Source organism: Vigna unguiculata, chromosome 6 (genome assembly GCF_037176805.1).
Source record: "Vigna unguiculata cultivar grain cowpea cultivar isolate G323 ecotype 2 chromosome 6, ASM3717680v1, whole genome shotgun sequence".
NCBI lineage: Eukaryota > Viridiplantae > Streptophyta > Magnoliopsida > Fabales > Fabaceae > Vigna > Vigna unguiculata.
The window spans coordinates 35110438-35124484 of record NC_140797.1 but is presented as its reverse complement, the minus strand read 5'-3'; the positions used below and the strand labels follow the sequence as shown (position 1 = coordinate 35124484).

At 31.7% G+C, this 14047-nt stretch overlaps 1 protein-coding gene across 6 annotated transcripts; it reads left to right on the top strand.

Annotated features, from left to right (window-relative positions):
• The first annotated feature begins 2385 nt into the window (after positions 1 to 2385).
• NPQ6 (YCF20-like protein (DUF565)) lies at positions 2386 to 7274 on the top strand. Of its 6 annotated transcripts, XR_003605142.2 has the most exons (4): positions 2386 to 2524; positions 3718 to 3840; positions 5748 to 6370; positions 6763 to 7274. XR_003605142.2 is itself a non-coding variant. In XM_028074764.2 (3 exons), the coding sequence occupies exon 3, from the start codon at positions 5809 to 5811 to the stop codon at positions 6262 to 6264; it is 456 nt and encodes a 151-aa protein (XP_027930565.1). In that variant the 5' UTR covers positions 2386 to 2524; positions 3718 to 3840; positions 5748 to 5808; the 3' UTR covers positions 6265 to 6491. The 6 variants fall into 6 exon arrangements, 5 of the variants coding, with proteins under 5 accessions (XP_027930565.1, XP_027930570.1, XP_027930566.1 ...); XM_028074764.2 differs by lacking the exon at positions 6763 to 7274 and having other exon boundaries at positions 5748 to 6491; XM_028074765.2 differs by lacking the exons at positions 2386 to 2524; positions 6763 to 7274 and adding an exon at positions 2583 to 2779 and having other exon boundaries at positions 5748 to 6491.
• The last annotated feature ends 6773 nt before the right edge of the window (positions 7275 to 14047 follow it).

Here is a 14047-nt window from a genome sequence, read left to right as displayed (position 1 = left end):
ACTCTAACAGCTACCCTCAAAATTTCTCACAACAATCTCACTCTTGCATGCATAAACCCTACCACCATAACCTCATGCTCTTTAAAGGTGTTCATAAACTTACTCTCAAATCTCAAATAATGCATTTCTTTAAGGAATTATTGCATATCATACGTTCTTAATAAATTTACGTTCTGTGATTGTACAATTGTCTTGTAACGAAGGTTAGGTGAGCCAAGTCACAATCCAAGTGTGAGATTCTTAGAAGAATAATTGTTGAGGAGGAGATTGTTGTATGTGACATCAATTGTCTCATTGCAAAGACCATATGGGCTGAATCATAATCAAATCATGACGCTTGGACTGTTATGTTCTGAAGCAAAGAGAGTTGCGTCCTGATTAATGATTATAATTTTTGGTCTAGTGATAAGTGTTCGATCCTAACGAAAGATCACCATAAACATATTTTGTTTTAAGGAACACATAAGCAATCGTCTTTTAATTTTCACACGAAATGAATCTTAATCAAACATGAAAATTGTAAGCCTTGATCGAAAAACGGAGTGATGAAAAACTTTACAAGATAAATTAGTTAGTGTAACTTAGTACTGATCGAGCAATAACTTCTTTTGATGGAGGAAGCATGGTTCAATGATGAGGGACAGAGGTTTAGATATAAATGACAACAATTATCTTTTTCTGCTTTTATGATTGGCAAATAAAAGGAAAATGCATGCACGAAGTCACATGTACATGAAAAGAGAGAGATGAATGGTTGGTGTTTTCAATAATGTATAATATTAAACCATGTTTAAGGCAGGTGTGAGTTTTTGTGTGTATTTCTAAAGCAAAACAAAGCAAAGCAAATTGGTCAGTAGATTCCCATTCCCTACTTATTTACAAAAGAAGGCTTTAACACTTTAGACAAACCAATGCATCAAGATTCTCTCCTTCTATATCCAATCAAGGAGTGTCTTCTTTTCTCATTCTGCTTCATTGTTTCAGTTTATTTATCTAAGTTTTTCAATTTCATGCATTTAAGATGCTATACAATTATATACTTACATATATAGAATTTATCCACATTATACCAAGTTTAATTTTCAACACATCATTTAATACCTTCAATCTTCTTGTATCTCCTCCCTCTTGCTACTAATTTTGTAAACAACAAATTTTGATATTAAATATTTAGCAATTCCCATTTCAATTTTGTTATAAGTATGCGATTTTGTTAATATTAAAAGAATTTTCACTGTGATTATATGTTATAAGTTGCATTGTTTTACTGAACGCACGACACTTTGGTGTTTAATTATGGGTCTGGAAGCAAAATATTACACGCAGGTGTATTTGTTGATCGGGAAGTTCTTAAAATAGTTTATAAACGAATTTGAATCTAACATTGGACTTATGAAAATGAATCCAGTTACTCTCAATGATTACCGACTTAAACAAGTACTTATAAAGTAAAAATTCTTAAGATAACATTTTTTTAGTTGTACTTTAAATATTTAAGGTCCTCTCTTTACACACATGTTAGGATGATTTTAATTTATCCAAAAACTTCATCGTAAAATCATGATATGTATAAGGGTTGGGACGTCCTTAAAATGTTTCTGTCTATATATTTATATGTTTTGTTGATTAAAGAAAAAAATTGTAGGATATGATGTTGATAATTTCTATCAAAACAAAAAGCACCACCCACATTGTCATCAAGCAAAAACGATGAATATGAATAAACAATTTGAATGTATCGAACTTAGGCTTTATTTTCATTTCCTTATAGTTTTTGTCAATTTATTTTCATTAATAATTATAAAATATCACATTATGTTTTCGTTGAGCGGGATTTTCTTATATACGATATTGAACTTGTGAATAGAAAAAATGGAATTGGAAAGAAAAACTTCACCATAAATTAGCAGTTACTCCACACGAAAAATCGATAAGGATTTTTAATAGCACATTTGAAGAAAAAACACGCATTTAACATTTTTGTCATAGCTAAATCAGCCAACTATACCACATTCTTGAATTTTAGTTAGAATAATGCATATTAATTGCTAACAATAACTGAAAAACTTAAATTTTTCAAAATCTTAGTATATCAACTTGATTAAGAAAAGTATAAATTAAATTAAATAAAGATAAAGAACCATTTTTACCTTAACATTTTTTTTCCTTTAGTCAAACTCTATTGACTCCTTTACAGGTATGTACGGTTCTTTTGTTTATTATGGGCCATAGCTACAAGATTTTGCTACTATTGGATCTATTAATATAAGGCTTTTTCTTCTTGCACCATACCATCGCTGCTGCTACCGCTTCTTAAAGATGGTTTTTTTATGAAAAATAATGTTTTTGTAAAGGTAGGAGTGAAATTAACAAACTGGGTGTGAGAATAAGAAATTCATTATGTAACAGAGTACGAGGAAAACTAAAAGCCCAAACCAGGTATTGGTTCGATTCAACTTCCTCTCTGTAGTGTGGTTCACTTATTTCGTTCCAAGCAAGAGGCTCTTGGATCCTGGGCAATTAGGTGAGAACACGATTGAAAGAACTTTTCTTAATAAATATATTGCTTGTCTTTATATTTTTTTAGCATTTAATTACTATTTTTTCTGCATATAATATCATACTGAATTTGTTTTTGGACATAGGTTAATTCATTATTTAACTCTAAAATGATATACATATTTCCCTTTGGAAATTATTTGGATGAAGCTTAACAGTGGATGAGTTTCTGACCAAGAAAAGCATGGCTTCTTCAACCAAGATGTAAATCTTAGTCATAGTAAGTTGGAGAGGACGTTGTAGTTATCTCTTAAATAATCCACACACAACAAGAATAATAAAAAACCTTGTCACGAACAATCCCATGATATTTGTTTTTGATGAAATGGTAGGTTTTAGGATAGTGATGTTCATGAACAAGTTGTTTGACGTAATGTCTGAAAGAGTTGCACCAAATATGTGTATATTTTCTTTCTGAACTATATGAATGTGAGACAGTGATCCAATGGGGTGCCTTTCAAATTCATTTACCGTTGTTTCTCCATACCTGATACCACTGAAAATGGTGTTATGGTATTGCTGAAAGAAGCACGGAGTATATTTGGCTTGTGTATTTAGTTGTCTTCATTTTGAGTGGATTGTGCCTCTCTTGAATTCAACTGAAATTTTCCGTCTGCAGTGCCGGTGGTGGCGTCGGTTCCATGTATGGTTTCAACATTTGTATTTGTGTTATAATTGTTTGTGTAAACACCAGTACTTGTGGAGCGAGCTTATGCCCATTACTTTGGACATTGCAATTCATGCAATGAACACCACCTGTTCAACGAAAATGGCCAAAGAATTCCCCCTACAGCAACATTTCTAACTGGGTCTCTTTCTCGTTCCACACTTCGTTGCTTACTACCTTAAACCCACTGCTACTACACCTATACTTAGTTTATGTTTCACTACTTGTTATGTTCATGATATTTCCTATTGCTCAATATTTCCAATTCATATATGATATTGGAAACAGTCAAGTCCAGTCTAGAGTGTCATTTTTATTTTCAACCATGGGTCAGCCCTGGCGCCCTCGGGAGCTAAGCCCCATTTTCGTGGTCCACACAAGAGGGAGCTTTTTCAAAGCCCCCATGAAGTGGGTTGGGACAGGGTTAGCCCCTTCATCTCTTTTGTCCAAAACTTTATGCGAATGAAAATTTCTTCTTCCCCTTCGTGCAGTTCACAACAGTCTTCGGTGAATTTGCCACAGTCTTCGTCGAGCTCGACAGCAGCACACGGTGGTACACAACAACGGTGATAGTGACGACAACCGAGTGGTAGAAGAGGAGAATCATCGGCGAGGTTAACGTTTATTTCAACTATTTATGCAATACTTGCTTCTGTTTATTAATCAACAACACCGATTCTTTGTTTCACATTGAATTTCTTCATTTCTTGGAAGCAATTCAGCAACTTTTGCATAACCCTTTGTCTCGATGCTTGATTTGGTTGATGGGATATGTGGATTGGGTTCACTTATGTTTTGGGTCTGATTTTGATTTTTGCATTTGTGGGGTTATGGTTTCCAGGGGAGCAAATATTGTGGTGCACTAGTTTTGTTGGATGGAATGTCTCACTGAACTGATACTTTCTACCCTTCACTTTGGAAAACTTAACCCCTTTCTAACTTCTATTTCTTGTAATATTTGAGCTTCAGAATTGTTGTCTATGGCTGCTTCTGCTTGGTTGAGCTACGTGCTTCTTTACCTAGTGAACAACGACTTATGAATGTGTTAAAAGTATCATTCTCAGTTAGTTTATGTTGGAAGTTTCAGGCTTTTGCTTGGAATTAGGGAGAGTAGTCGAAAGAAATTGATTGAAAGAAAAAGAGGATTTTCGTTCTCTTCCTTTTGTTCATATTAATGCTATTTGGATCATGCTTGGTATTATTATTGTGGCTTGTTTTTGTTATTAAATTTCAATTATTTATTAACTTGAGAGTTTATCATTGACATTGTAATTCTGTGAAGTTATCTAACTATTTATAAATAGTTCTACACAATGCATGGATGGAAATTTTCGTAGAATCTGATTTCAAACAAAAAAATACTCTTCCGAATTTAGATGTAGATTATAGCTAAAGTTGTATCTAAAGAAAGCAAAGGATTTGATTTTAGAAATGGATATATAACAACTGCACTAACCAGCTTTGATATATCATCAAAACCAAAAAGTCTCGAATTTCGTACCTCTTTGAATCTAATGATATCGGGGTGCTTCAAACGTTTATCTATTATACTCTTTGAGTTTCTATTATGTTTATCTAACGTTTTTGCCAGATGTTTATGTCATCTTGTTTGTGCCTGGAATAAATAAATTTGGGAAATACCACATGCACTGATAATGAATCATAACTGTTTTCAAAATTGTTTCAATAATGATTTCTGATTAATTGACTAAGTGATTTTTGTATGTTGAGGATGAATTGAAATTAAACCTTTATATGTACAAGATAGGAGAAGATGACTGTTACAAAATAAGAGAAAATGGGATCCAAAGATATACACAGATGGAATAACAGTTTGCAGTTATTATCAGAATATTAGGCAACAAGTTGATATAGTTCAACTTAAGAATAAATTTATAGTCATCGTTTGTATAATTTAGTATTGAACATACTTATTAATACTTATGAATATTCTAGTAGTATCATAATATTTATGAATAGCATCAGTTGGGATCTTTTTTTAACAGTATGCCACCTTATGTTGTTTATAAATTCATTATTTTAGGATTTTTGGATTGCAAATGATATCATTCTCTTATTAGGTTTGATTGGTTTTGTATCTTTGTAGAATGTAACTTATAACGTTTCATTATGGCTATGTACAAATCAGTCCACGAACCAAAGAACTATTCTTGATGAGTCATGCAATTAATACAGATCTATTCAATTTGTAACAAATCAGTAAGGACTCTACAACTATAAAGCATTAAAGTCCTTCTCGCAGTAATGTCCTTCTTATTTATATCATGAAACATACCAGGTTGGATGTCTATTTCTGTAAGCTAAGTTCTAATATAATGCAAACTACGTGTCATTTTCTAGTTTCATTGAAATGATCACATGACTATGTAAACAATATTAAAGTCATCATGTTACATTATTCTACTCAATTGATAATTCTTGCATATGTTTTGTGTATCTTCTCAATTCTTGATATAATGATTTTGTGATAGCCTGAAAAATAATAGTTTACATTTCCCAGGGAGGCGTTTTTCCTGTGTGAGTGTGACTTTACTGATCATTGATATAAATAAGAAAGACTAATGGCACATTCATCAAGCTTGATCGCTATGGGCCTCAATTTTGGTCCACTTCCTAAAACCAAAGTCAGTGTTTCTGGAAGTTTTGTACGCAGATCTTCAGCAGGACTTCGCATTAGGGCGGTGCAAGAAAATGGTGGACCACGAAGGCTGGTGGACATCATAAGACGTGTGCCTGAGTTCTCAAGAAATTACTTCAAAAGTCCTTCTCGCAGGGCTCTGTTTGGAGGAATCTCCTTGTTGGGTGGATTCTATGTTGCACAAACAATCTCACTGTCTTTTGGAGCTCTAGGAGTTAATGATGTTATTGCTGCAGTGTTATGTGTTCTTCTTACAGAATATGTGACTAAATTCTATTACAGCCGACCAAAAGTTACTTTCCCAGTTGCTCTTCTCAACAACTTTAAAATGGGTTTCACCTATGGACTATTCATTGATGCCTTTAAACTTGCCAGTTGATCTTCAACATCAATTCAGCCACTAAGCTTGTACGTGTACGTGTCAGAACTGGTCACCACATAAAATGCAACATGTCATGATACGTTGTACCTGGTCACACTCCAAGGTTGGTTTGCTTGTGTTAAATGTCAAACCCTTGTAAATGTTAGAATTGCTCCTAGAATCATACTTACATTTCTTGTAAATTAACTCACATATCAATTATTCCTCCCTTATATTTCTTCCAATTCTTTTATAATTTGTGTGGGTATTCTGGTCTTTTCACTATTCTTCTGTTCCTGTTATGTTCTAAATGTTTTGTCACTCACAATATTGGATTTATGAGCCTATGATCCCATTTTGATTACATTTTTTTTGTGGACCTTGAGGATAAATGGCTTCATAGAGAAATGGTATCTATCCCATGTGATGGATAAAATATAGATTTATTACGGTTTCATTATATCCATTGATTATCTAAATCTAATTTTTCAAAGTTTTTTTGTTTTTGTTTTACAGTTTACTACCCTGCCATTCTATGGAAAATCTACATTCCTGGCTCTATTATGTTGCTGAAATAGTTGCAAAGTAGTAGTTATTGAGGCACTTATAGCAAAAAACCAAAATTGTGACAATACTAATCCATAAACGTAGATAGTGGAGATGTTTGGTCATCAAACCCATCAAAGTCTGAGACAAAAAACAAACTGTTTGATTTTATGGGCATGATGTTTCTGGTTTGTTGATATCATCTTTGTGAATGTTAGGTGAGGGTGTTAAAGTTCTGGATATTTAGTCCTTATCAATGTCTTCCGAGGAATCTTCTAAACTCGGTGTCCCAAAACAAATTCAGTTGACTATATTCATTGCTTTGGGAAAAGAGGCTAAATAATTTAGAAGAATATGTATATAGTGAAGGTAACTCGTAGGGTATTATTCTTTTTTGTTGGATATTTGTATACTTCCACTTGCTATCGTTACTTTACTACTTAAACTTAATAAATCAATAAAAGATATTAGTTTAAAAATAATTTCAAAATTTCATTTTTGGATGATGTGATTTGTTTATGTTGTGTTTATCTTTTGAATATTTCTTACAGATGGTATTAATTCCCCGTAATGAATAAAGTGGATTAGGTGGAGTGAGTGTTTGAAGTAAGAAGAGTATCCAACCATATCTAAAATCTTTTATGAAAATTGTACGAAAAATATACTTTTATCACTTAATATATTTTTCTTTAAATTTATCATCCCAAATTACATATATTAATTTAAATGTGACCATAGTTTTATGTTATAAAGTTCAAAACCTGGTTTTTCTATTTATTGGTGTATAGTTTCAAATGTTAGGTTGTGTATTAGTAATGTCTTCATACAAGTTTTATCATCACTTGTATCAGGTATAATTTATTATTTTAATAAAATAAATTTATTTTATTTTCAAAAAAGATGAAATTTTACTTTAAAGAAAATAAAATTTCATTTCACTCTTAAATTACATCAACTTAAAATTAAAAATATTCAATCATAGTATTAAAAGTATCCTAATATAATACTAAATATAACTATTCAAGAACTTTAGTCATTCAAACATAAGTTATAACATAACGAAATTAAAATATAATCATAATTAAATTTGAGTTATATAACAATAAACATACTGTTCCTTGAATCTATAATATGATATTAAAATATAATCATAATTAAATTTAAGTATATAACAGTAAACATACTGTTCCTTGAATCTTCTAAGTTGTATAATATGATATTAATAAATTGGTGTATTTAACACCGATTCACTAGCATTTAACAATGATATTAATAAAAATTAACTTTTGAATTTCTAAAAACAAAAAAGTCAAAAATAACAAGATGATATCAAATGGTTGTTAAAAAAAATTAACTTTTGTATTTTTTTTAAGTGAAAAATATTAAGATAATATCAAATGGTTGCTAAAAATTCTGGTATCAAAGTATACTGTCCTATGATTATTTATAAAATATGATTAATTAAATTGATATAAAATGTGTTGCATTAACATGTTATCATATTTTAAAATATAGTTTTCATTTTAATGTATGCTATTTATGTATTGTACTGTAACTTAACTTTTGAATTTTAATTTTATTTTATATTTTTAATTATAATTTTAGATATCGTTTACAGAGACATTTCTACTATAAAATATGTGTAGATAAGTAAAACCAATCTTTACCATTTTTCTTTGAGAGAAAACAAAAACTCCCAATCCTTTACTTTTTATCATTACGAATATGATATACTTTGTTTGAATAAAAAATAGATTTGAACACTAATAAAAGAATTTTATAAAAACAAAATAATAACACATTTTATAAAAACAAATAATAACACATTTTATAAAACAAAAAAGAATTTACCAAAAATATAAATATATCTTTTTAAATGAAAAAATTACACATTAAATAACTAAAAATACAAAATATTATTAGAAAAAAGAAATACTCACAAATAAAATAAAATACTATGTTGCATATACATATAAATATAAAATTATCATTATTTGTAATCATTGACATTTTCTTAATCCAAAAAAAAAAAGAATAGTAAATCAATTTTAAATTTTATTATTGAATCATTTAAATTTAATGACCTTATTTCTCCAACTTTGTTCAATAAAATATCAAGTATTACATATGTAGATTAAAATATTGTTAAAATTGTCTTTGCCCAACCCAATTGAATATTTTTAAAGGGTGATATCATCATTATTTATTAATCTTATTTCTCCAACTTAGTTAAAAAAATATTAAATATTACATATGTGAATTACAATATTGTTAATTGTCCTTGTCCAACTCAAATGAATATTTTTCTCAAAAGCAAGGATGATGTCATCTTATATATTAATCTTATTTCTTCAAAAAATAAAAAATATCCAAGATGTGAACTATAACATTGTTAAATTATCCTTAAATCCTACCTATGAAACTTTTTAATGACTAATTTAATGACTAATGTAAGGTTCGTTAATATTATTTATTATTCTTTTTGCCCTAAACTAAAGGGTTGTTCTTGTAAGTGGATTTAAGGGGGCTGGCCCAGTAGATAAAATCATTTCCAGTTGTCCTAAGTCACATTTTCATTTCATTTCAGAGAACTTGAGCTGCAGCCGTCAACCCCCTCCGCTAGGGTTTTGTTCCACTGTCACGTTAAGCTAAAGGAACTTATACTCCATGTAAGTGTCTCTTCCAGCAGTGCTAGTTCCCTTTTTGCTATCTTATTTTGTGTTTTCGATTAAAAGCCTTCGTTAACTCAGTTTCCCTGGTTCTGTTCCGTTGTCCCGCTAGTTCTGCGAACCCATCTTTGAGTTGTTGCGCTCCGAGGTCCCGTGTCGAAGCTCGGTTAACCCTTTTCCAGGTACGGGAAGTTAGGGTTTCTAGTTTCGAGTCGTTTTGAACTGTGTATGAGTTGGTTGTTGATTTTATGGTTTGATCTTTCGTTTTGATGCGTGAGAGTATCTTGCATGATTTGTTTGGTTGGAAAACATGGCTGCTGCAGGTGAAACAGTGGTGAGACCTATTAATCTCGTTCAGGCGAGTCAGCCTCGCCTAGGCGAGACAAACAGGGGCTCGCCCAGGCCAGTTTACGCGAGTGGTCGCCCAGGCGACCCACTCCTTATTTTGAGCGAGCGAGCATCTCGCCCAGGCGAGAGGGGTCTCGCCTAAGCGAGATCCCGCGTTGCTTCCTGATGCCTTTTTCGAGCCCTCGCCTAGGCGAAGGGGACTCGCCTGAGCGAGAAGGTCTTGCCTGAACGAGACCCTTCAGCCTGAGCAAGGGATTGGGCGAGACTGTATTGTGTTTGATTGTGTGTTACTCTCTTATGATTGGAATTGTATGGGTATGACTGCCATGATGAGATACATGTACATATGTATGGATATATGCCTAATAGATTGCTATATATGTGTGACATGATTCATAAATGATGAATGATGAGTGTTGTGGGAACTTGGCATGTGAGATGAATGAGTGTTTTGGAACTAAAGGAACATGGTATTGATATGAGATGAGGCCCTAGACTCATGGGGTGGTGATGATCAGATGTATGGATTCAAAATGTGATGCGTACGAGGAATTAATCTCAGGGATTGGTATGGAATTGTAAATATGATTTAATGTTCTCTTACTGCTGATTTATGAATGTTGGTCCGTGTCAGCGTGTAATTCCTTGGGGTCTCTAGGTGGGACCTCCGGGGTTGCGCTTCAGTGGTCGGGACGTAATCCCATGGCCCCTGGTAGTGGGTGTCCATGGTGGTGCCCCATCTGTATAACTAGGTAAGGATTCAAGGTAAGGTTGCATCCTGACACTCTAAGGGGTCAGTTAGTCTCACCTAGAGCAGACTGACTCTTGTGGTGAGAGTAGCAGAGGCCCGAAATTCATTAAGGGCTAACCTTGTGGTGAGGGAAAATTGATCCATCGTAACACTTGTAACACATAGCTCGGGGGTGAGCAGAGGTATCCACCACAATTGCGGGCATTCGCTGAATCCGACCAAGTTATACGTATCCGGATGAGTCGAGTCGAGTCGAGTCGTAGTGTATTGATTGAAAAGTCATAACATGCTTGGTTGTTGTGTGGATATTGGATGGTGAAAGTATATTTGACTGTATGATGAAAATATTATTGGCTCTAGCTTACCCTGTTTGTTGTATGGTTATCTTGTATGTGGTTCTTCTTTCTTGCGATGATCATCAATTTGATTGATGGGAGCAGATGGGCGAGGTTCTCGTGGTCAGCAAAGAAATGGTAATTTCGCTGCTTAGCCTTTTGGGCCGAATTTATCTTATTCATGATTTCTTTAGGACTATGGCCCATGTATCGCTTTATGCATTACTACTCTACCCTCTTTGATAGACTTGTATCTGGTTTTCCGCTGGCATCGTGGTGTGCCCAGGTTGTAGGGATTGTGTTAAGGACCCCCAGACTACTCCATATTACTATTTTGTGTGACGTGTCTTTTAATTTCGCATAATAATTAAATGGGACGTTACAACTAACACGTCCAAGTCAATCTAACTCAACATTATTAAAGCTAGTTCTATACATTTGACTATTCAAAGTTACTAAAAATGAACTTCAATCTGAATCCATTCCTAAAGCTCGTTTTTTGATGTGAGAAAGAAAAAGACCCTTAAGTGTGAGTGGTTTTAAAGTGTGTATAAAAGAAACTTAAAGTTATGAAAAATTTGATAACTTCTCAAATTGTTGAAGTAGAGAAATAAATAAGAAAATCTAATTTCTTTTCTTATTTGATTAAAAAATATATCTACTAACATATTATTATTGATTTGGTAAGTGTTGGTTATTTAAAGATACGACTTTAAAAGAAAATCAAGACAAAAAAATATGTTTTGAAAAGGTATATAAATAAGTTTAAAACAATTCATTGTTCATTCTATTTAAATTTTTATCTTTCTAAATAATAATATGTTTTAAAATTTTATATTTCTAAAAATTATATTAATATGCTCCTCATGAGATAGTACTAAACATCCTTTATTATATAAATTCTTATGTAAGGATGTATGTATTTTGTTTTTTATAATGTATTGGTGGAATGAATTATTTTGATTTGTTATTGTAATGAATTATAACAAAGTTGTTTTTATTAGAATAAAAAAGAATCTTGATATTATTTTGTGTGTAATAAATTATCATTACAATGTGTATATGCTATTTAGTGATGATGAGAATATCCATAAAGTGATTCACAAGTGATGTTATTTATTTTTATGACAAAGTAATATTATTCAAATGTCCACTTGGTCACTTAGGTCAAGCCATGTTTCATACTTTAGGTAAGTTAAATTGACTTTCCCTCTTTCAATAATTTAGGTGTTCATACGTTGATTTGCTAAAAAAACAATCATATTAAATTTTGTTGTCTAAAATGGTTCAAGTGTTAATTTAGGCATTTGAATAAGAAAGAGTTAAGGATGATTATCTTTACACTAAATGATATATTTAATCACTTGAGTGTCATTTCATCCTTAAAACAATTCTTTTTATCGGTAAATGTTAATTGTTAGTTTTTTGTTAGTGAGAAAGTTGAACCAACAACCTATCCTACCTTTCTTTCTAAACCTATCAAACCAACATTATTTATCCAAATGAAGAGTCGATATTGATTATCTTTCATTTTGAAGAATGTCATCTAGTAAGGATGATTGATTTTTAAAATGACATTTAAGTGTTTGGAATAAAGTATCAGAGTCCATTGATAAAAGAAGACATCTTGGTTTAAGACTTGTGCTATTTTTGTAAAAAAACAAAGAAATATAAAAAGGAGGGGATTGTATAGTAGTGTGTATAAAATTTTACAGAGAGGTGTGATATATATATATATATATATAAATGAAGAATGTAAATATAAGTGAGATGTTTATTCCTTAGTCGAGGCTCAACTCTTTTTACTTAAGAACGTAATAGCCCAAGCCCAACGATTTGATTGTAACTCGGTCCACTTAACTTTCACCATGAGACAATTGGTGCCACATGTCAGCAATTGTCTTTCTAGGAATTCCACTCTTGGGAATTGTGACCCACCAACCTGGCCTCCGCCACGAGATGATTGTGCAATCCACAAGAATCTGTCCCTTAACAATTGTCCATCTAGAATCAAACTCGTAACCTTGGCTTTGATACCAATTGTTAGATTGTGCACACCAAATCAAAAGTTATAGCTATTAGTGATGACACAACTTTTTTTTTTACTTAAGAGTCTAACAGCTCAAGTACCATGATTCAATTGTGACTCAGTCCATCTAGTCTCTTTCACGGGATAATTGTACAAATCACAACAAAAAATAGTATTAAGCCCATTAAAATATATGTTTAGATAAATTTAAGTCTTTTTTTTCTTTTTGGAATAAAAAAATGTTATGTATGTAATATTTTAAAAACTTACCAAGATTGATGAAGTTAATCGAGAAACTTAGAAGATAAGCTTAAAACAAGAACATGTTTAAATCTATATAAAAAGAATTAATACCACTATTATACCAAGTTTTATGTAGAGAATGCGAAAATTGTATAATAAATTAATCATAAAAGAAAAGTATGGTTAATCTTTGTTATAAATGGAAAAAGAATATGGTTGATGATTAAATGAGTAGAGTCAATCTTAGCCTTATTTGAAACCGGATGGAAACGGGGACAAATTATATTAAAAAGGTTTAGTAATTTAGTTTTATATTTAGATATTTAATTTACTTTAATCTTTATTTTTTTATTTGATTAAGTTTCTATTTTATTTTTTTAAAAATCAATCGAATATCTTTAAAAAAAAAAATAAATCAACGTGACTCATTCTCTTAAATTGACGTTAATGTTTTTTTGGAAGTGTCACTTGTTAAAATATGGATTTATCACGTGTTAAAATTTAGGTGATATTTTATTTGGAAAATTTTAAGTGTCAATCAAAATCAGAAGAGTTCCAGGTAAAATATAACCAAGATTTTAACACCTAGTGACCTAAATTTTGACATGTGACTTTTTTGAATGGTACTAGCACCAATTTAAAAGAGATCACATTGAATTTTTTTATAAAAATAGGAACTCATTTGAGTAAAAAACTATTCGGAGTCCAAGCGTGAGTCTAAGTCACACGTTGAGTAGATATAAGAAAGTTGAGCATAGTATAAAGATGAAGACCCATAAAATTCATTGTCTTAAGGTTTTAGGTTAGACTTAAGTCAAGTCTCATTACTGTTGTGTCTCCATAGTAAACCTACTCCCTTGATAAAGACTCATAAGGGTAT

Excerpts from the sequence above, each read along its gene's own strand:
- NPQ6 (XM_028074764.2), top strand. The coding sequence starts at position 5,809 with ATGGCACATTCATCAAGCTTGATCGCTATGGGCCTCAATTTTGGTCCA.